The sequence below is a fragment of the Parasteatoda tepidariorum genome, chromosome 5 (genome assembly GCF_043381705.1).
Source record: "Parasteatoda tepidariorum isolate YZ-2023 chromosome 5, CAS_Ptep_4.0, whole genome shotgun sequence".
Classification (NCBI taxonomy): domain Eukaryota; kingdom Metazoa; phylum Arthropoda; class Arachnida; order Araneae; family Theridiidae; genus Parasteatoda; species Parasteatoda tepidariorum.
The window spans coordinates 17,134,615-17,158,817 of record NC_092208.1 but is presented as its reverse complement, the minus strand read 5'-3'; the positions used below and the strand labels follow the sequence as shown (position 1 = coordinate 17,158,817).

At 28.6% G+C, this 24,203-nt stretch overlaps 1 protein-coding gene across 3 annotated transcripts; it reads left to right on the top strand.

Moving 5' to 3' along the window:
* The first annotated feature begins 70 nt into the window (after window positions 1–70).
* LOC107441654 (U3 small nucleolar RNA-associated protein 15 homolog) lies at window positions 71–23,386 on the top strand. 3 transcript variants are annotated; one of them, XM_043054550.2, is made up of 13 exons: window positions 71–310; window positions 416–508; window positions 3,450–3,634; window positions 4,306–4,429; window positions 6,844–6,898; window positions 7,965–8,090; window positions 10,291–10,423; window positions 11,349–11,433; window positions 12,370–12,513; window positions 15,339–15,440; window positions 18,560–18,693; window positions 19,479–19,537; window positions 23,080–23,386. In XM_043054550.2, the coding sequence occupies exons 1-13, from the start codon at window positions 221–223 to the stop codon at window positions 23,307–23,309; spliced, it is 1,560 nt and encodes a 519-aa protein (XP_042910484.1). In that variant the 5' UTR covers window positions 71–220; the 3' UTR covers window positions 23,310–23,386. The 3 variants fall into 3 exon arrangements, with proteins under 3 accessions (XP_042910484.1, XP_042910478.1, XP_071037266.1); XM_043054544.2 differs by lacking the exon at window positions 23,080–23,386 and adding an exon at window positions 20,477–20,783; XM_071181165.1 differs by lacking the exon at window positions 23,080–23,386 and adding an exon at window positions 20,477–20,783 and having other exon boundaries at window positions 19,479–19,577.
* Window positions 23,387–24,203: the final 817 nt, after the last annotated feature.

Sequence of the window (24,203 nt, the reverse complement as noted above, 5' to 3'; positions counted from 1 at the left end):
TAAAAAATAAGAGAAACGGAAATATTAATGTTATCCTCTTGTCCAAACATTTTACAAAAATAGCAGGTCTTAATTTGAACAAAAATAAACAACCGGAAGCGTACGCTAGAGCAAAAATTGCATGTGTTTAATAAATTTTTGTGCTTTTGTGTTGAATTGCGTACTTAGTTCGAAGAGATTGCTTTTAAAAGTCAAAAACAAAACATAAAAACTTTACATAATGACTGAATTTAAATCTATTGAAATTTTAAAATATCCACGTCCAGGAGAGAAGGTTACTGAAGATAATTTACACTGGAAAAAATTAGGAGTATGTTTGTGTTGACTTTTGTTTTTCACTAATTGTACGATATGATATATGAAAATGATTGCTTGTTTTTAATGAGTATTTTTAAAAGACGTACCTATTTTTCAGTTTCCTTATGCTTTTAAAGAATATGGAGCGATAGATTACGTTGATTTCAACCCAAAATTACCATCTAGTGTTGCAATTTCATGTTCATCCAAGGTATATGTAATCTGTGTTATTGTTTGCCTATAAATTGCATAATAGCTGGAGAGATTTCCGCATCGTGATCTGTGGCAGAATAATCGCCAAGTCTTGGAAACTTCCGGGCAGTGGCCCGCGAGAAACTAAAAAAAAACATCACATTATTACCAACCAACTAACTCGAAAGGTATAACTCGTAGCCACCCCCGAGAAAACATAAACATGTTTTATTCAAAAAAATTCTATTTGGCAGCTTGGCTATTGTAGTTGGCGCGACAGATCACAATACGAAAATATCTCCAGAAAATAATGTATTGTAGTTAATGTAAGAGTTTTGGTTGAGACATCTAAATAACGAGGAAAAAGTTAGGAAAATTTTTCCGATAACTAAAATTGCCACGGAAAATTCAAATTTAAGGCTAAATAATTCAATTTGGGCAGTTAATTTGACTCTAAAACAAAGTATTTTTCACTTACCTCAGAATTTAGGGAAATAATACTTCAGTATAGATATTTCCTACATGTATTTTTTAGCTTTTATATTGCCTATTATACTCATACTCTTAAATTTTCTTTGACCCACTTTTTGTTTTTAGGGATCTAGTTTTCTGACACAATTATATTATCACTAATAAGACAGCCTTTTAAATTTATTATATCGATTTAGTTATCCAATGTGTAGATGGTTCTGTTAGGTTAAAAACTATTACCGATTGTTGAAGAACTATTGATTACCCTAAATTGAAGAAGTTGTGAGCCCTAATTTTTGAAATACCTGGTGTGTCGTGACAGTTTTTTTAAGTAGTTACCTTAATAAACACTTCACCTGTTCCTTAAATTTATTCCATTTAGAATATATAAAATACAATTCTTTTGTTCACTTTTTGTAAACATTGTATGTATATAAGCAATGTAGCAAACCAATGTCATGATTTATCTGTCAAGCCATGAATCATTCTATTAATTGGAGTCGGTTAAGAAAAAATTGTTAGTGGTCATTTGAAGGATTAATAGAACATATTGCCATGCAGTCATAAACTAGATTTTTCCTATTATTACTCGAGTGTCTGTGTGCATGGTTTTAACCAAATGTTTGTAAAATGCAAATTGGGACAATGGTAAAAAAGTAATGATCAAATCACATCTCTTGACTTAGAAAGATATGAAGTTTACCAAAAATTGGTAACTTGTCTCTCAACGATAACCCTGCCATGAGTGTTTTGTGTACGAGGAAGGCAAAAATTTCAATCCCAGAAAAATTTAGCTTTTACCCATTGACAAAATGGGTCTTGGTTTGGATTTGATGGCATGCATCGTCATTACATGTGTTGCTATGACGACCGCTGCTGTTTTTATTTTTATTTTCACCAGCAGGCAATTTTAATGTATTTACATAAAAAAAATTTTAGGAAAATTTATATTTTTTTTATTAACGTATAATTTCTGGCTTGACAGTTATTTTAATATAAATATAAATGCTGAAGAAAGAAAAGTATTTTGTGACGTCTTGAAACACGTACATAGGCAGGATATGAAAATCAATCTAACGACAAACATCAATTGAGACAGTTTTTGCAACCCATGATTTGAAATGTTGAGGCATTTAATGGAGTCAATCTAGAAGGAAAAAGCATTTGACCAATGGNAAAATGTAACGGATTTTATTCTAAATGGCGCAATGAGAAATTTCTTTCAAAATGCGAGAAATTCGCGAATTTTGAAATTGGTTTATAGAATGCGCGAATTTCTCGCGGTAATCATTTTTTAATGCGAGAAAAGAAAAAAATATGCGAGATTCTCGCGTTCTCGCGCTGTAGTGAAAACACTGACACTTCACCTGTTCCTTAAATTTATTCCATTTAGAATATATAAAATACAATTCTTTTGTTCACTTTTTGCAAACATTGTATGTAAAGCAATGTAGCAAACCAATGTCATGATTTATCTGTCAAGCCATGAATCATTCTATCAAGAAAAAATTGTGAGTGGTCATTCCAAGGATTAATAGAACATATTGCCATGCAGTCATAAACTAGATTTTTCCTATTATTACTCGAGTGTCTGTGTGCATGGTTTTAACCAAATGTTTGTAAAATGCAAATTGGGACAGTGGTAAAAAAGTAATGATCAAATCACATCTCTTGACTTAGAAAGACATGAAGTTTACCAAAAATTGGTAACTTGTCTCTCAATGATAACCTTGCCATGAGTGTTTTGTGTATGAGGAAGGCACAAATTTCAATCCAAGAAAAATTTAGCTTTTACCTATTGGCAAAATGGATCTTGGTTTGGATTTGATGGCATGCATTGTCATTACATGTGTTGCTATGGCGACCGCTGTTGTATTTATTTTTATTTTCACCAGCAGTCATTCTTAATGTATTTACATAAAAATAATTTTAAGTATTTTTATATTATTTATGTTAACATATAATTACTGGCTTGACAGTGATTTTAATATAAATATGAATGCTGAAGAAGGAAATGTATTTTGTGACATATTGAAACATGTACATAGGCAGGATATGAAAATCGATCCGACGACAAACATCAATTGAGACAGTTTTTGATTTAAAATGTTGTGGCTTTTAACGGAGTCAATCTAGAAAGATAAAGCATTTGACCAATGGGTAACCAGTGCTTGTAACAAGGCGATCACAACTTTTTTGTTCATTTTTTATTTTTATTATTATTCAGTGTAAGTAAAAATTGTTATAAACCATTTTGATACATTTTCTAGCTTATATTTTTGCTTAATATCTTCTATTTTTACTAATTTTAGACCGATTAGGGTTTAATATACAAACTCCCTTGGTCCCTTTTTTTCTTTATAAATTAGTTCTTTGAGTTTCCTTCTTAAATATGTAAATACTAAATTAAGTAATTCTATGTAAATGCTAAATTTGATATCATTTTCATACTAAAATTAACGGTCTTCATATTCAACTTTTTATTTTAGGTTCAGTTATATAATACGACAAATAATGAGCCTCAGTCAACATTTTCAAGATTTAAAAAGACAGCTTATGGTGGAAATTTTCGCAGGGATGGAAAACTGCTCGTTGCTGGAAGTGAAGATGGATTTTTAAGACTATTTCAAGTAGAAACTAGCCGACTATTGAGGATGTTTAAAGGGCATAAAGCGTATGATACATTAATAATGATAAAATATTTAGACACTTACTGTTATGTGGATTATTCTCATGAACACAATAATTTTAAGTTATTGAAATATGGAAAAATATCAGGGAAATTTATTTTGTTACTTTTTTTTCTAATTTAATAAAGCCTGTTTTTAGTAGTTAATATTGATACAGTTATATTTCCTTTCTTGTAAGTTTGAATTATGCTTTATGTATTACTATAAAATAATTTTTGATGTAATATTTGAATTTAAATGTATGGAGTTTTAAGTTATGATTGAGATTATGTTATTTTAAGTTATTGAGATTGTGTTATTTTAGGCATTGCATAATTGGGATTAAATTTTAATATTATGATTAATTATTTTTATACAATTTAACTAATTATAAACTAAATTTTCTATAATTATTATTTTAGTACTTCCTCTTGAAATTATGTACAAACTTTTTCTGCATTATAATTTTTAGTGGAATATAGAAATACTTACATTTTGCTTTACCTGGAGAAAGTAAATTATATTTTCATAATATCTTTTTCAATTTAGTTCAGATTCTATCTTAACTATTTTTTTAATGTTTTCACACTTTATGTAAGAACTGACTTTATGAAACTAATTATGCAGCTTCTCTGGTTATTAATATTGTTTTTAATAATTTTGAATTTTATTTTAGTCCTACTCATCGATGCAGTTTTACCATTGATGGTGTTCATCTTGTAAGCTTCTCAGATGATAAAACTGTTGCTTTATGGGATATTCCAACAGAAACAAAAATAAAAAGCTTTGAAGAACACAAGGTAAATTGTTTTTATTTCAGCTTTCTTTAAAAATATTATTTTGAAAAAACTTTTTTTATATATTTTAATGTTTATTAAACAAAATTTGTCTGAGAAATGNTATTCCAACAGAAACAAAAATAAAAAGCTTTGAAGAACACAAGGTAAATTGTTTTTATTTCAGCTTTCTTTAAAAATATTATTTTGAAAAAACTTTTTTTTTTATGTTTTAATATTTATTTAAAAAATTTGTCTGAGAAATCACTGATATATTTTTTTTCCATTCTGGCCCATGTTTTCAACAATTATCAGAGAAAGCAATCAATCATTTCCTCTTCTTTATTCTTTCCTGTGATCCTCAAATTTCTGATTTCATGTTAAGTAATAATAATTTGGTAAGAAAAAAATGGGAATTAAAAAAATTACTTTAAAATATCCATAGCATTAACAGCAGAATTGCAATCGAAAACCACTTGGATTTGCAATGAAATTGGTGCACTAACTTGGTAACCTTAAAGTATTTTAATGCAGCCTATTATTGGTCAGAAAGATTAAGGAAATTAGTCCTCATGATTGGTGCCCGTACATCAGCTGCTTTCATTCCCATGCAAGCTGTTGCATAATGGCAACAGTTCTGCAATATGTAACAGCAGTTACATATCAGAAATAGTTATTGGTAACAAGTTTTTTATTACAAATTTAATTGCTTAATTATGCAGATGGATTCGTACAAAAAAATAATAAATATTAACTTTTTATTAACATGGTTGAGATTAACCACTGTTATTGGTTGCTGGTCTCAATGACTACTGAAGTTTGAATCGTGTTTTGTCGCAGGTCAAATACTTAAAAAACTCCAAGTGTTACTTTTTTTTTAAAATGTTTTTCTTTACCTATTGACCTAAATAGGTAAATTTAGCTTGGGGTTGCAATTTTTTTTTCTTCATTTAAAACCAGGTTCTCCTCTCCATTAGATATTTAATGGTTATTCAGTATTTAGCAGAGAAATTTTTGGACTTTTTTTTCTCTCTCCAAAAAGCAAAATAGTTAAGTTAAAAAAATAAAGGTAAACATTTTGTTTTTTCATGTTTAAGTTCCTCCTCTTCTAAAGGTTCAGGAAAAGTTATGAATTAGTTTTTCCTTTGTTTTTGTAATGATAGAAGTTCCTATTTACTCATTGTAAAGCTACTTTTTTTCCTGAAAGAAATGAAAGGACAAGAAGACCATCAAATAGAAATAAAGTTTTACAGGTCCAAATAACCTACATCCATAATTTTACAAAAATTTACTCTCAGAATAAATTAAGTACTGACTTAATACCTATAATATTTTGTCCCTGTAAATTAATGTCTGTGAGTGAATTTGTTCTCAAAATCTGGATTGATTGTGCTCCGGTTGTATCCCAGAATTCCGGGTTTTTCATATCATTCTTCCTGGTCTAATAACTAGAAGCAGGGCTGGTGATTTTTCTGCAAATATCGCAGAATTCTGCATATCTCAAGACCATAGGTTTGCAGACTTCCGTGAATCAAAAACTTATAATCCAATAAAACTTTTGCTAAATACCATTAAGAAGTCGTTTGTATTCATGTAATTCTTCCGCCAATATAATTCTTTTGGTTTGGCGGATTTTTGAATATTTGACACTGCGTCATAATATGCTTATATGGCGATTCTTAATATCATGATTTTAATTATCCAGCTTCGATTTTCATTTTTACCTGATTTAAAAGTTGCTCATTGTAATCGCATTCACACGATTTTAAAATACAATATCGTGATTCATATACACGCAGTTTAAAATCCAATGTCGTGATATGTATTCACATGTTTTTACAGTCCAATGTCGTGATTCATATTCACGAGTTTTTAAAATTCAATATTGCAATTCGTATTCTCTCGGTTGTAATATTAAACATCAATTTTCGTATTTATACATCATTTGTTAAACTACGCATTGCAATTCGTATTTACATATTATGATTCTTATTTATGTGATTTAAAAGTTTGATATCGCAATTTGTATTTTTTGGTTTTTGAAATCTAGTATCACAATTCACATTTGCTCAATTTTAAAATCCAATATCATAAGTCAAATTCATGCAAATTTAAAATCCAATATCGCCATTCTTGTAAGAAGTAAGTTTTTTATTGATATAAGAATTCTTCATTAGTAGCTAATTTATTTGTAAATGTTATTTCAAAAACTTAGGTTAAATATGAAACGTGTATGGTATATAAATTGATATCTTCATATTGATTTTTTGACATAAAAGTTTCAGCTTTACCTTATACCTTAGATAAACAGGAGTTAACTCCATTTAAATGTTATTAATATCAGGCTAAATGTTTAATTTATATGATAATGAATGAATTTATTAATTAGGCTAGTTTCATTGTTCACATATTTTATATTTTTTATAAATTTTTTATAGGACTATATTAGAGCTGGTACAGTCAGTCAACTATCTCAAGATTTATTCATTTCGGGTAAATATTTTGTATCATTTTGTGTAACATGTTCAGTTTTCATTTGTATTATAAACTATCACTTTGATGAATGTTCATTTGTTATATTGACATTTTCAAAAAAGTTTGAAAACTTTTTCATTAGATGTGGTATTTTTCTACAAATTTGTTGAATTCCACTTTTTTCCATCAAAAAACTTTATAACTCTAAAATTGCAAGAAAATAATTTTTGTTGATCTGAGGAACCATTTACAAATCTATGAAAGAAATTGAAATATTTGATCTATTCTATCCATTTTGTTGCTTCAGAATTATTAGGACTCTCAAATAATGTTTAAGAAAGATTATGAAATTTGCTTATGAAATTTTACAAGCTACACTCAATTAGAGGTCATGGACTATTTTTAAAGTTGGAATTAAGTCTTGTATAAATAAAATGGTGACCAATCGAGGCATAATATTTCAGCTGTACTAAACTATTTTATTTACTATAGCTATATTTAAGTATATTCAGCTGTTTTTTGAAACTACTAAATATAGTTAACCCAATATAACACAGTAATTGTTGTTTCCTTTTAATATGTTGTGTATAATGTGTACAGGGAAAACACAGGGAATTTTTTTTCCTCCAGATTTGAGTGGTAGCCCTGAATTAATACATATTGTGAAAGGGAGCTAAACAATTATTTGTGCATTAGCATTGTTATATTTATATCCTATATTTTGGTGCTATCTCTAGAAATCTTGGGTGCACATAATTTTTTTTTTCAGGTTGTAATTTTGGTTTAAACCAAGAATTTAATTTATAGATCAGATTTGATGTGTTTAAACAAAAATTTATTTGGGTTATAAACTTTTGGGTTATAGAAGTTTGATTGTATTTGTGATGCTGTTTTATAATCAATTATTTAAGTCTCTCAACTCAATTTCTTGTTAGAAAGTTCGTGACTTTCCATGCTATCACTACACACAGTTTTAAAATTACTAGTCTGATATCAACTAATAAATTCTAATCTTGTACAGTTTTAAAATTTTAAGAGTAGATGAAAATAAAATAGTTCTCAAATATAATTTTTTCCCTTTCAGGTTCTTATGACCACACCGTTAAAGTATATGACGCACGTGCAGGTGTTTGTACTTTGTCAGTTGATCACGGTGCTCCTGTTGAATCAGTTCTTATGTTTTCTGCAGGTGGATTATTTGTATCAGCTGGTAAGTTCATTCACACTTTAATTTTATTCATAATTTGTTATATTAATCAGTAATGCTAACATAGCATAAAATATGATGTTAAATTTGTTTCAAACTTATAAAGTTTCAAAATGTAATTTTTTTAAATAAATTTTTTACTTCTAATCCTGTTCTTAATTACTGGTTTTCCATTTAGAAATTCGCATTTGTTGAACTGTTAGAGAGGGGGGGGGTGACAAGGAATAAAGGGAATTCTAAAAAAATATAACAGAACTTTGATTATCAGAAGTAATGAAGATCAATTTATTTCAAATTATTGAACTATTTACATTATAGATATAACATTGTCTTTTAATCTATTTTCCTCAGTAAAATCTGAAAATCAAGTTTTTTTTTTTTAACGATAGTGCTCTATAGTACTTTTTAGTATGACCATTTGATAAATGTATTTATGTTAAATAGTTATGTATTATCTATGTTAACATCGACTTGCGCTATTGTCTCAGATTGCAGTACTCATTTGCTCCTTTTTTGAATAGGCCATTTATGTAAAGCTGCATCTAATTCTGAATCATGAGTTAATTCAATTGAAATGTCTTTCATTATAAACTTTCTTCCAATTCTATTTTCTCTATATTCTTCCAGTTAACTCGTATGCACAGAAAATAATGATATACTTCTTTTTAGTAAAAGTAGAAGCAATGGTGGTCAAGTTAACTATATTTTTAATAATGAAAAAACAGATCCAGATCTTTCAGGCCTAAGATAACTTAACTAACAAAATGTTTAATTGTTACCCACTAAAGTTATAAATTCTATGTAACCGTGTATAAAAAAAAAAGTTTCTCATTTTAAGGACCTCATGATGAATGAATAATGACAGCATAATATTGAAATTGAAAACTATTTTATTTTATTATTTGAAATTTATTAAAGAATATTTGGAGGAAAGAAGTTTGGGTAATCAAGCTCAAATATACCTAATACTTAGGGAGAAATACTAATTTGTTTAGGTTTTAAAAGCTCTTATTTTGCCTATTTTATCTTCATATAAGAAAACTTTTACCAAACTTACCAACTTTTCTAACAGAAATCCCCCCCCCCCCCCATAAAAGTAGTGAACAGGACATTTTGCGAAAAAGAAACATTGTTGTGGTTAAGAAAGTATGGTGATTAGATAGATCATTCACAGAATTTGCTGTAGTATTTAACTATTTTTTTCCATTGTCCTAGAGAAAAGAAAGCTTAGACATTTCCCAAACACTACAAGTCATTAACTCTAGTTCCATATTTTTAGGAAATTGCCAACAACAATTATTGTGATTGTTCTTTCCCCGTTCATTATTTTCAGAAATGGAATGACTGAATGTACAGCTTCTTAATTATCATTCTTTCATCATTGTTTGCATCACAAGCATTGCTGTATAGCAATAGAAAACTGTCCAAACCTGTTTTTCACTACTAGCCCCTACATTTCAGGCCCGCCGGCCAGGTGGCCGAGTGGTTACTGCGAAGCCAATGGCTGCAGGTTCGAATCCCGCTCTGGACATGGATGTTTCTCTCTCTGTGTGTTATCTTCTGTTGTGTGAATGTATGAATGTGGCCCAACCTTACTAATGGGTATTTGTGGTAGAGTGACGTGGGTAATGTTGCTCGCCTCCGTGACTTTGGTTCACAATTTCCCACTGGATAACGATAAGTGAGCAACACTTCCGGCATCTTCTAAGGCAAAGAAGGAGGGTTCAGTGCCTGCCGTTATTAAAAAAAAATAATAATAATATTTCAGACCCATCTTTCTAATTTACCTAGCTTTGGTTGACATATGCATCCTTATTTATTGATTGTAGTTATCGTTTTTTTTTTTTAAATTTTTTTTTTTTTTTTAAAATTTACATTTTGCATTGAGTTTTAACATTTTAAAAGTTTAGAAATTTTTTTGATTATTATTATGCTTTCACTATTATTTGTAACTTATTTTTTTTTATAAGGCACAATTGAAAACTGTTTCTTTTTTTGTATTTTATTCATAAATGAAACAGGTGGTNTTTTTTTTTTTTTTTTTTTTTTTAATTTACATTTTGCATTGAGTTTTAACATTTTAAAAGTTTAGAAATTTGTTTTATTATTATTATGCTTTCACTATTATTTGTAACTTATTTTTTTTTATAAGCCACAATTGAAAACTGTTTCTTTTTTTGTATTTTATTCATAAATGAAACAGGTGGTACAAGTGTTAATGTCTGGGATCCAGTTGCTGGAAGAAAAGTTACTGAAATTGTTCAACATCATAAAACAATTACATCTCTTTGTTTTAACAGTGATGGAAAACGTCTTTTATCTGGTTCTTTAGATAGGTAACTTTAATTTGAATTATATTATTTCGTTATAGCTTCCAAGAAAATTACTAAATTAAATGGTTACATTAAATTATCATGAAGATGCCAATTTCACTCAGTAATTTATTTTTTATTTCATATTAAAAACAAAACAGTTTTAACTCAAAAACCCTTATCAAGCTATGTTATAATTATTCCCGAAAACATATACTTAGAACATCTATGTAAGTTCATCAAGTAAAACAATAATATTGAATGAATCAATAACAAATTAGAGTAACTTTAAAACACCCTTTGCCATGATACACAGCTTCATATACATTTTTTTTAGTCTGCAGGTTATCTGACAAACTATTCTCACTGCAAAGGTATCTCGGCCACTTAACTTTTGTGGTATTTTGCATGCAATAATTTTGGCAATGATGATGAAGACTCGAAAACGGGCTTTGCTTGTGCACCAGATCGGTATCTTGTTCAAACAAGATTCTGATTGATACAAGAAACTGATACCACTTATGTTCAAGTACAGAAAAGATTTTGAACTTTTGTTCCAGAACCTCTTAAACTCTCTTAAGTTATTATCTTTTTATTTATTTAGTGAGTATTTTAGAGTTTAGTTACTCACCCAGAACATCTTTTGTTATTTTGTGACACTATGAAAATTTAGTTGCTGTTTTTCTAACAAATAGTGATGTTTTTTATAAGTAACCAAAACAATAAATAGTTTTAATTATCATATAAACAAAACATAATGCTTCACGATCAATTTTGACCACAATTGGTATGTAAGAAATTTGACATGGTTATTTGTCATTCAAAATGTATTTTATTGAATTGAATAAATTACGTTATTTTTATTCTAATTCTTAGCTTTCAACAATTATTATTTTCCATTTGTGTGCTTTTATAATTTACTAAATGTGGGCAAAATTAAACTTTTTAGGCATGTGAAGATTTATGATGTCACTTCATATGAAGTAGTTCACACACTTGATTATCCATCTCCCATTTTGAGTATTGCAGTTTCTGTAAGTATTATTTACAAATAACGTTTAAAAATAATAAAAAGAAATTCACATTTAAAAATGTGCTTTGTAATCTTTGTTTTCGTCAAACTAAAACACATATATTACTAACAATTTATTATTCAACTCTGGTAGTTCAATCAATGATTATTTTTTTTATGTGGAATCTGTAATTTGGAACACTGTTTGTTATATCTATTAATATATGGTTATTTTAAATATGTTTGTTTGTGAGGGGGAAATCTTGAAATTTAAATATCTACCTCTATCTGACTAACTGCAGTACTTAATTTAAACTTAAATTAGACGCTTAGACTTTGTGCTTGATGATAATCTAAGTTGAAATAAATTTCTTGCTGCTACCAGCGATGTTTATTTACATATCACCAACTTAATATTGCATAATGCAATTTATTGCCAATCTAAGTTTCAACCACTTGATGGCTCAAATTTCTGCTGCAGCTCTGAGTTTGATGGCAATATAAATTGCACTGGTTTACTAAATAATAAATGCAGTATTTTTCACTAATCAAAATTTCAACTACTTACCTACATGAAGGAAACTAACAAACACAAAAGTAAATACAGAAAAAATTTCCTAAGAAATATAATTACAACACAATGCTTTTTTTTATAGATTTTTTATTTTTTTACTTTGTTGCATAACTTAGTAGGGTTTTTCCACAGGCCCAGAGACCCAGGCATCATTGAAATGCTTGGTCCTACAATGAAAAATTGGTGATCCAAAAGTTAGAAATTTGCTGAAATTTCTCATTTGCATCTTGCAAATCTTGATATTTTTGAGAGCTTGAAACAAGTTTATTTTTTGCGCTGTGAGCAAATGAAGTTTTTATATTATCAAGTATATCCTATGATGTCTTATTGTATTCTAAAATTTTAATTTAATTTAGTATTTAAATTTAATTATCTTCCTGACAGCCAGAAGAGGACAAAGTAGTTGCCATTGGCATGGCTGATGGTCTGTTCTCTTTAAGGCATAGAAAAGCAGATAAAGAGCCTGTAGTGAAGAAGCCTACCTTGCATCATAAAGTTATTCGAAGTGCTGATTTTAAACCTGCAGATGTAAGTGGCTTGAATTTTTTCAATTTTATAAACTTCTATTGTAAGTGGGATTATCTTTTTTATTTTTTTCCTATTAGGAAATTTAATGATTTTTATTTTCCAATTATGTCTTATGTTATAAACCTTATTATTATTTTTTTCCCAATTTTGTTTTAAAGGTAATTTTGTGCATTATAAACTTTATAATTATATGTAACCAAATTACGATCAGGTCAATGACATTCAAGATTCTAAGTATTTTTACATTCTTCTAAGTAATTTTACAGTGTTTTCATTACAGAAAAAAAATGGGAGAGAATTTCTCACCCTTTCTCAAAAACAGAGTGAGATTTCAAAAAGTTAAGTAAGATTTCTAAAAATTAAATAAACACGAATAGACTTGGAAAAAAATTATTTCTCTAATTATAATACATTTTTAACATCTTCTAATTGAATATTTTTGCTGCATCACCATATGGAAAATGTTCTATATCTACTTTTTCATCAGCTATTACATTTATTTGGTTGAAAAATATCCGTATTTGTTTCGTTTTGACCATTTCTACCGACATTTGTTTCATTTTCATTTGTCCTTTACGGAGTAGAAGATGTCACCTTAACAAGGTATTTGTCCATCTTACATTCATGCACAAAAAATGTTAATATCTTACATGAAGAAACCTTACCTATGGTGAACACGTGGTTGCAGTGAAAGGGGTTCCGTGATTCGAGGGGGTGGTGTTCTGCTGTTCGCACCGGTTCTGAACAACACTGGTAAATAGAGAAGCTAGATAACAAGGACCAATGTTCAAAATAATGAAAGATCAAGGAAGAAATGTGAAACGGTATTTATTCAAAATGGCAAAAGACGAAATTTTTTCCAAAATGTGCGCATTTTGAAATTGATTAATAGAGTGCGCAAACTTCTCGCGTTAATAATTTTTTATTGCGAGAAAAGAAAAAAAATCTGCGCGATTCCCACGTTCTCGCACTGTAGTGAAAACACTGTTTTACTTTTCTCTTGTTATTTCTAATGACGCTTGGACAAGCCAAGCTTGTCCAAGTGTCAAAGCTATTGGACTTCAGTGAATTAAGTCAAGAAGGTGTGCCTCTCCTTTGACAAGAAAATACTGCAAGAATGAAACAACATATTAGCTCAAAACTACACAGCTAAAGGACAAGACCACTCTACTTCTTCAATTTAGATATAGATCTGAAAGGGAACAAAATTTTCTCCAAATCCATGTTCCCACGATCAGTGACAGACAACAAGTCTTTTCATTCCACTGATTTTCCGAGCATGTGTATGTTATGCGCTCGGTGGGTCTTACCGAAGTAAATGTTTGAATCCCGGTCTTTCCGAACCGGAGTCCGATTCTAACTTGATCATGGCTCACTTTTCTCTTTAAAGACTAATTTAAACTTGTTTGAGCAGATGGTTATAATGTATATTCTTTACGTCAGGACTCTACAAGAAATTGAAAATTTTTAGCAGCTACAACCAATTTTTAGATCTAACTTTGTTATGGCTTAAAAAATATCTCAACAGCTATATCCCCTTATGTTATATTCAACCAAAATCTATGTCTTTAGTTGATGTGGTGATCAGGTGCCTAAAATCTCTTGACCACTGTATATGACCAATAATATCATATTTAAAAGTATTTTATACTATGTGTTGAACATAGAACTAAATTAAATTTAATTTTAATACCAACTTCTAATATGCATTTTAGCATTTTCCTTGTTAATAAAATTGTTGCATTTAAAACATTCTTTTTAAAATTCTTATTTTGAACATGCTTAATTATTTCACTTTTTTTAAATTTAATTTGTGTATTGTGTTTCAAAAATTCTCAAGTTGATTTTAAATTAAAAATTACACATGTGTCATTTTCCANTTTTTTTTTTTTTTTTTTTTTTTTTTTTTTTTTTTTTTTTTTTTTTTTGTCTTAATTTATTTTGAGCTGTGAATTAAATAAAACAAAAATATGTGTATTTCAGAAGGGAGTGTAAGTTATGCTTAAAATTTTTTTCCTAATTTTCTTTTGAGGAAATCAGTTTTATTATATTTGTTATGTAATTGTATCAAAAATTCAACTATAAAAAGTAAACCATAAATAATGATTTGTAAAATGTGTTTATGATTTTTTTTTTAATTTTTTCATTTAAATAATTAGTTTATCTGATGATTTAAAGTCTTCTGGTTTTATTTTCATTGAGCATAATTCAAAGCCTTTAATAGAAGCTACTTAAATTCAGTCCTATATCTTGATATGAGGTAATTTTAATGTTCAAAGAAAATATTTTATTTATTTATTTGGAAATGTATACTTAAAATATGCATGTATCTTGTTAGGCAAATCTGAATAAAAAATTAATGAAAAACAAATTTTTGTTATGTTATGAAGGCTTGTTTTTATTCAATTCTGGTAATTAGTAAGCTTTTTATTTATTTATTTGTTTATTTTTGCTAAGAAAATAAGTTTTTTTACTGCTTTTTTAAAATAATATACTTAAATCAATCTTAATGATCTTGTTTTTTTTTAAAATGAAGAATGGTTTAATAGTATACTCTGTTAAGATACTTTTAATTGGTATGAATTATTATTTTCATATTACTAGGTAATTTTAAATTTTGTTCAGTTTGATAAAGTGTGATGCTATTCACTACATTAATGTTTGTTTGTTTTCTCTTTTTTTATACAATAAAACAGGAAAATATCTTTAAAAAAAAAATTTCTTTTTAAATTTTTTGTAATTATTTTTCTAGTTATAAACATTTTTAATGCATGCAATTTTAAATTTTTGTTATCAGTTTTGTAGAATTTTATTTTTTGATTTAGGGAGATATAGTTATTCCAAATGAAGTAAAAGCAATTTTGAAAAAATATGAAAATCGTTTAAGGAAATTTGAAGCATCTAAAGCCCTTGATATAGTACTTAAGGTAAAACTCTTCATGTATACTTTGATAATTTTTTGTTTCGATTGTGTTTTGGGAATTGTTACTAGTAATTTCTTATGTTTTATGTTGTATGTAGAGTTGTAAAACTGTTATATTTGTTTATTGAAGCTTTCTGATAAATGATTTAGTAGTTTAAATCAGTCCAACACCATATCATACTTTATGTTATATATTTTAAAAATGCTTGTCTAAAAATATTTTTCCTACATTTAGGATTATTAATTTTATACTTACGAAAATGAATAATGTAACTAAAAACTTATTTCAAAGAAAGCTGCTGGTGTTTCAATTTCCAAGGACTGAAATAACTTTGCTGTTGAAAACTTGGCCCTAGTGTTCTATTATAGTAACTTAATAAAAGTTCATGGATAATTTATTCTGGGTGTAACTACTAAACTAATACTACTAAAATGACTGATCTATTTTGAAAATAAATAAAAAAGAACAGAACCTGAAATATTCAGTGTTTTGCTAGGTAATTTCAACCCATAAAATTGCGCCGTTAGTTATCTTTTTGCCAATTTTGGTGCTGTAGAAAAATTAAATCTGATATCCCCAGTCTGTATTTAACCATGAAATCAGCTATTGAGCACTTTGGAAAAATTTTGATGATGATTTAGTTGTTGGAATTGTGGATATGGATGTTTTTGCTGTAGTCCCAGCACCATTTTCATACCAATTATAGTTATTCTTGTTCTACAGCACCATCTATTGGCAGAATGTTTTACTAAATATGCAGTTTTGGGGGATGAAAACTTAGTCTGCCTAGCATGATACAGGTTTCATAGTTGTCCTTATATTCCTGGGGGAAAATATTTGTCCTTACTTTTATTGATTTTTAGCTTTTTGTTCTGATATTCCTGATTTTTGAGTATGCTCAGAATGCTTTTAAAAAAAGTATGCTTTTAAAAAAAAACTCAACTAACAGTTTTACATTATCAAATTTTTAGTGTGAGAAATTATTGGGGTCATATGCTTATTTATTATTTTCAGCAAATGTGGTAACGAATCTTGTGGAGAGGAATTATGTAGTTTGCAATTATTGATTTGTCTCTTTCATATGATTTTAAAAGGATCGATTACAACGGAAAAATAGTATTTATATTATAGATGTTTTAAATTAAGGAATCATCTACTAAAGTGTTTTTGTTTCAAAATATTTAGCGGCATATTCACTCTGTTTGCCGACCAAGTGGTCAGGGTGTCTAACTGAGAAGCTAATGGTCAAATGGCGATCAGGGCATGGATGCCTCTTTTTGTATTCGTTCTCTATTGTGTAAAATTTCTGTGCCCTAAGATTAGTAATCTGTGGCAGTGTGGTGTGAGTATTGTTGCTTGTCACTGTGACTCACTTACAGTATCTTCCAAGGAATGTGATAATTAGGTGCCAATTAGGTGTCACTGTATTTTATAGATTATTTAAACCTTACTTTAAAATTATTTGATTAAGGTTATCCAAGGTAGCCATGTTCTAAATAAATTAAAAACTAGTAGTAGAGAAAAATTGAGGAAATAAAAAGTTTTATACAATTTTTATAGCCAAAAATATTGATATACTAAATATTCTTGTTACTTCTGAATTTTTAATTGGCATGAAACGAAATCCTTTGAAATTTATAATAAACTTACAATTCATTTGTCACCGCATTTTAAATTTTTCCAGGCAGTAGCCAACCTGTTCTCTTGAACTCACTTACTAATTTTAATTACATAGTGTTATGAGGAGATATTATCCAATTGATACTGACTCTTTTTTTAAAGCAATAGTTTCTATATTCAAAAATCATAAGCACCATTGCCACTTTTTTTGGGTGGTAGAAATTACATTACATTTTGTTTTGTTGTGCATAAACGTGACCAGCGCAAAGACTTAGAAACTTGGAATTACGAAAGCACACAAATTGCACACAAGGTTGTTGAAATATATAAATGTCATTTTTGATAATTAGCTTGAGGATAATTAACTGTTAAACTTGTAAAAAGGGAAAACTAGTGGCCGCTTATGTAGTCCACAAAAATGCTATTTGGATTTTGATAAAAAGGAAGAAAAAAAATTTTTATAAACTCAGCGTGAGGGTTTTTTTTTTCCTTTATTTAAATTTGTTTTATTGCAATTGAGTGCCTTGTTTTCACAATTTTTTTTTCTTTTCTCTCACTTTTTTTGCTTTAAAAAATGACTATGCATTGTTGTAAAAAGTTTCTATCCTGAGATCTTGATATCTAAAGTAACAAAGAGAAATATGGAGAATTACTGTAATTAAAAAAATAAGAGAGTGAGAGATTAGATGTTGCCAGTTATAAATCTTAATGTTTGTATCAAAATTTTTAAAAACAGGCACTGAGGCTCTAGAAAGATAAAAACCAATTTTTCCAATTTGAAACTGTTTCCAATTCTAGTATGTGTGTATTCTATTAAAAAATGGCCTTATTTTTTTTTGTAAAATTTTAACCAGATTTATATTTGTATACAGCAAGACCTATACAATGCCACAAACCATGCACTTTTATTGTATTTTGTTCTTGTTTTTATTGATTTACAAAATCCATTAGTTATTGTTATTTTTATGAGGCACAATTTTGCAAAAATTTAGTTTTGAATGATACATGTGAAAAAGCAATATTATACGATCATAAAAATATATTTTACTATAACAAGTTAAAAAGAAAAAGAGTCAACAGCAAAAAATTTCAAACATTATTTTATTTTAAACCTTACTTTGATTCGCTATTAATGAGAAATACCACCAAATTAAAATAAAGAATTTGTTCTCGAAAATTGTAAATATATATATTTCCTATATTATCTAAACACCAATAGTAGTTACCTTACTTTGCTTGCATATATTTGGTGCAATATAGCCAATTCTGGCTATTTTGCCATTAACCCTCTAAATGTTTAGTCCTGGAATTTTCCAAAACTTTAAACTGGTTGCTTTGCAGTAATGAAAACGTTCTACATTTAATAACTTCCTGTATTTCTTTTTAAAATTTACGTTGTTGAAATTGTGCTATTCCTAGTTAATAGTGAAAAATATAGCTTGTTAAAAGTTGTTTTTAATTTTGAAATTTCAGGTTGTTAAAAGGCATTTTTCATTTTTTAGGATCGGATACAGAAGCAAAACCCAGAAGTAACAGTTGGTGTTATGAAAGAATTGTTAATACGAGGATCTCTAAAAGCAGCAATGGCTGAAAGAGAGGGTGAATCTCTTCAACAATTGATGAAGTTTGTTAACAAGTAAGAAATGTTTATTTTTACCTTTGACTTTTTACCAAACTGCAACTTGAATTTGTGTTCCTGAGGGGTCAAAAATTCAGATTGCAGAAATTTCTTAGATAACAAACTTGGTATTAAAAATGCATCTTTCACTTAACTGTGATAACATGTGATGGGAAATTAATTATCATCGGTACAGGGTTATTACAGGCGACTAAAATGCAACTATTTTCGGCATGAGGCGACTATGGGATTTTTTTTTTTTTTTGCTTGAAAAGGTTTAAAAAGCACCTATTTTCAGGAAAAGGAGACTATTGGGAGACTTTTCTGTTTTTGTAGCAGTGTTTTTTTAGCATGAACTGGGTTGAAAACCTGCGGCCCACAGAAGCTTCTGAACATGCTGAATTTTTTTTTGTTTTTTCCTTAAAAAATAAAAAATCTTGAATGGCAAATTTGAGTCATCACTTTTTAATTTGTTCAATTTGCACAGATTCCATTGTAAGTCTATTTTGTTTCTCGATTGGCTTTTCAATGGTTATTTCTCCAAAATTTTGCATGATTTTATAAAACCCAATTTTTAATAAAAAGGAAAAATTTTTAGAAAAAGGTANTTAATAAAATTTTAGTCATATTTTTGATGAATTTTTGTTCTTATTTAGGAAGTTATTTTCATAGTTATCAGCAACTATGTTCATGCTTTAGGCTACTAAAAGCAACTATTTTGTTTTTTTCTGTGGCAACCCTGTATTTAGTTATGATTCTTATGTATAATTCATTTTACTTATCTATATGTTTTTCCCTTTTAGATATTTCAGAGACGTAAGATTCCAGACATTTCTCATTGATGTATCAATGATGTTAATGGGTAATTAATATTTCTTCTTTTAAGGATTAAAAAAATAATAGTAAGATTATATATTTTTTTGGATTCATATTGATCATTAAAAGAAGTTCTTACTTCATAAAACTTTTTAACATTTGTAAAAAATACTCATGGTATGTTCTCAGCTTTTTTTTATTATTATTATTTGTGACTTTCTTTTTTATGATGTTCTAAATTTAAACATCCTGCAAAGAAATAATGTCTACAGTTGCAAAAATATCTATTTCTATTAATGTGTGCTCTTATCCTCTTTATTTAAATAAGAATACTTAATTATGATACTGTGTCTAGGTTTTTTTTTCTCTTTTCTTTCTATATTCATAACATAAAGCAATTTGAATTTTATTATTCAACATATGAAAGTTTACTTAATGAAAATTTCTAAACTAACGCCACTAAAAAATGTTTTGTGCTGTACTACTGTGTTGAATTGTCACCTGTAACTGAAAATTTTAAGTTATTTTTTATTCTACCTCATTAAAACTGTTGATCTATAAATTATTTGAGAAAAAACTCTAGAAGCCATAATACAGCATTCAGAAAAAGCAAAAGCGATAAAGTGTGAATTCTACTATTAATTTATTCTGCAAAATTTAAGCTACATTGTCAACAATATTAGCATTAGAATCATTCAGAATTGTTTCAGCTTCTTAGTTTAGTAGTTCATTCAATTTGCAATAAATAAAGCAGAAAAAAAGGAAAAAAATTCTGAAATAAAAAAAACATAAATTTTTTTTTTAATTGCAGTTTTCTGTCAACCATATTTCGAATTAATTGTCAAAACAGTAATCGGGCAAAAGCAATTGTAACAGCTGTCAAACATGCATCAGTGTGTTTTGATCGAATATCAGATAATCATGGTTCGACTGTATTATTTATTACAAGCGTTATTTACAATGGATTCAATTTATTTTGTTGTAGACATCTATGGTCCAAAGATGTGTGACCCAGAAGTCAATTTACAATTCCAGTACATGTTAGACGCAATGAACAACGAATGTGATTACTTAAATGAGTTGATGGAAGCCGGGGGTGTTATTGAAGCCATCCTTGCTTGCACGTCTAAGACAGACGCCATCAAGGACGTGATGCTACCGAGAGATATGTCAAACCTTTCTATTGCGCCCATCTCAAGTTCTTGTGATTCATAACATCTAATGTTGTGACTCATCCTATTCTGTATATTTTGTATGAAAAAAAAATTACAATAAATTATTTTTAGCACTTTTTTTTATTATTTTTTTTTTACTCTTTTACATAGCATTATACAGGGTGCATGGCATTCAAGTGCTTAAAGGTGCTTTTGTGAAAAGTGCTTAATTTTCTATATTTTAAAAAGGGATTTTTCTTTGCCGTGTCGATTGTCGTTCTAAATTACAAAAAATGCATGATCTTCACAATTTTCTCTGCAATATTTATCAGAAACTAGTTATTTTATCATGATTATGTAAGGTTTTTGAATTTTATTGATTTTATGTTTATGAATTAAGAACTTTAAACAATAGAAAAAAGTAATTTTTATTACCGCACAGATCCTAACTATGATTTGTTTTTGGAAAGTGATTAAAAATATTTTTTAAGTGATTAAAAAGTATACTTATTTTTATTATGGTGTTTATTTTTTGTTGAAAAATCTGGCTACACACCCTGTTATAGTCTCAATTATCTAATGTTAAAATACTATGTATGATAGCTGTATTCGTGCTTCCCTAAGTTTAGAGTTAGACATCAGCTTAATAGCTTGTTCTCCCTTCAAGAAGCGACAAAAAATGTTAGGTTATTTATGTCTTTATTATTATGCTGCACACCATGTTATAGCCTCAATTATCTAATGTTAAAATACTATATTTGATAGCTGTATTCATGCTTCCCTTAGTTTAGAGTTAGACGTCAGCTTAATGACTTGGTCTCCCTTCAAGAAGTGACAAAATAGTTAGGTTATTTATGTCTATCGAAAAATGTCTTAGAACTATTGTATAATTTATTAATTTAAATTCTACAATCATGGTCTTGATTAAATTTTCACAAAAATGTGGTTTTCAAAACACATAGGACTTTTTTTTTCTCCTTATTTTCTAAACCATTGTTTTTTTTCATGCAATAGAAATTTTTTTTAATCATTAAGACTTTATAATTTAGCAGCTTTACAAGCTAATGTTCCTACATTTTCTTCTTAAGATGTGTGATGTATTATCCCTCGTGAACTTAAAAACAGATTTGAACAAAACCATTTATTGTATATGTCATTGACATAAATGGAGATTAAATGTTAAGACACCAGTAACAAAGTGGAGTAGTGTAGTCTTGCCATCTTTAAAGCAGTCAAACAGTTGTGTGTTCGTTTTTTGCATCCCAGTTTCAAAACGTTGCGTAGCAATTTTTATGGAGACATCCTATTTTTTCATCTCACAAAGTTAACATCAACGGATATAAAAAGTTTCTTACGAAAATTTGTGAGAGTGAGATGCTACTTCCTTGACGCCACAATGTCTAGCAATGACTCTGCAAGATTTGATTTTAAAAAATTCTTCTATCGCAGTGATTTATTGAACTGTTATTTGCAAAATTTTGCTGCGCCTTTTGATTGTAAGATGAATCAAAATATTAAGGGCAGCTGAACAAAAAGCACACAGGCTAAGGTAAAAAAATGTCCAATGTCCTCCTATATTATCAAAGCCAATCCCAGTCAAGATGCATCCTATTCCTGCACCTGCAATGATAACATGAAAGTTAAAGAAAAAAAAAAATGATGGAAATAATGTACTTATTTTGCTAGTCTGACTGATTTGAAAAAATTAAGTTAACAATTCAATTATTATTTAGATTGCATTTTTCCCCTCTGAAATAAAAATTTCCCTCATAAGGATTTTTTTTCGATTTTATTGAGCTTTTTTGTCAATCATTCATTCATTATTTCTTGTAAAGATACCAACTAATAGTTTATATATAGTTATAACTGTAAGTGATAGTTATAACTATTAGTATATGGTCATATACTTATAGTTTAAAATGTTGTATGTCCATATTCCCGATAACGCAAAATGTTATTGTGTCATAAAATTTTTTAAACGTCCTTTTGTAAATTTTATTGGCCTAGGTATAAAATTCGATGCCCGGTGGCTGAATGGTAGCGCCGATCCTCGGGCCGGCAAGGTTGACTCAGCCATTCATCCCTTCAGTGGGTCGATAAATGAGTTCCAAGCATGCTTCGAATTAAACACTGGGGGTTTCGCGTAAGGCTGACCACCTAACCGGAGCATCTGCTCCTGCACCCCNTAAGAAAAAATTTTTTTGTCAGAAATAACAATTTACTATCATGAAAGAAAAAACATTAATAAATTAAATTGCAATTTTCTGGCACCCATATTTGAAATTAATTGTCACAACAGTAATTGGGCAAAATCAATTGTAATAGTGGTCAAACATGCGTCAGTATGCTTTGATCGAGTATCAGATAATCATGGTTCCACTGTATCATTTAATAGAAGTGTTATTTACAATGGGTTCAATTTATTTTATTGTAGACATCTATGGTCCAAAGATGTGTGACCCAGAAGTCAATTTACAATTCCAGTACATGTTGGATGCAATGAACAATGAATGTGATTACTTAAATGAATTGATGGAAGCCGGAGGTGTAATTGAAGCCATTCTTGCTTGCACGTCTAAGACAGACGCCATCAAGGATGTGATGCTACCGAGAGATATATCAAACCTTTCTATTACGCCCATCTCAAGTTCTTGTGATTCATAACATCTAATGTTGTGACTCATCCTATTCTGTATATTTTGTATGAAAAAAAATTACAATAAATTATTTTTAGTACTCTTTTTTTTTTTAACTCTTTTGCATAACATTATAGCCTTCAAGTGCTTAATTTTCTATCTTTTAAAAAGAGATTTTTCTTTGCCGCGTCGATTGTCGCTCTGAATTACAAAAAACGCACGATCTTCACAATTTTCTCTGCAATATTTATCAGAAACTAGTTATTTTATCATGATTATGTAAGGCTTTTGAATTTTATTGATTTTATGTTTATAAATGAAGAACTTTAAACAATAGAAAAAAGTAATTTTTATTACTGCACAGATTCTAATTATGATATTTTTTTTTCTTTCGAAAGTGATTAAAAATATTTTTTAAGTGCTTAAAAAGTACTTATTTTTATTATGGTGTTTATTTTTTTGTTGAAAAATCTGGCTACACACCCTTTTATAGCCTCAATTGTCTAATGTTAAAATACTATGTATGATTGCTGTATTCATGGTTCCCTTAGTTTAGAGTTAGACATCATCTTAATGACTTGATCTCCCTTCAAGAAGTGACAAAATCGTTAGGTTATTTATGTCTTTATTATTATGCTACGCACCATGTTGTAGCCTCAATTATCTAATGTTAAAATACTATATATGATAGTTGTATTCATGCTTCTCTTAGTTTATAGTTAGACATAAGCTTAATGACTTGGTCTCCCTTCAAGAAGTGACAAAATAGTTAGGTTATTTATGTCTATCGAAAAATGTCTTAGAACTGTTGTATAATTTATTTATTTAAATTCTACAATCATGGTCTTAAATCATTAAATTTTCACAAAAATGTGATTTTCGAAATGCTGGACTTTTTTTTTCTTTTTTTCTAAACCATTGC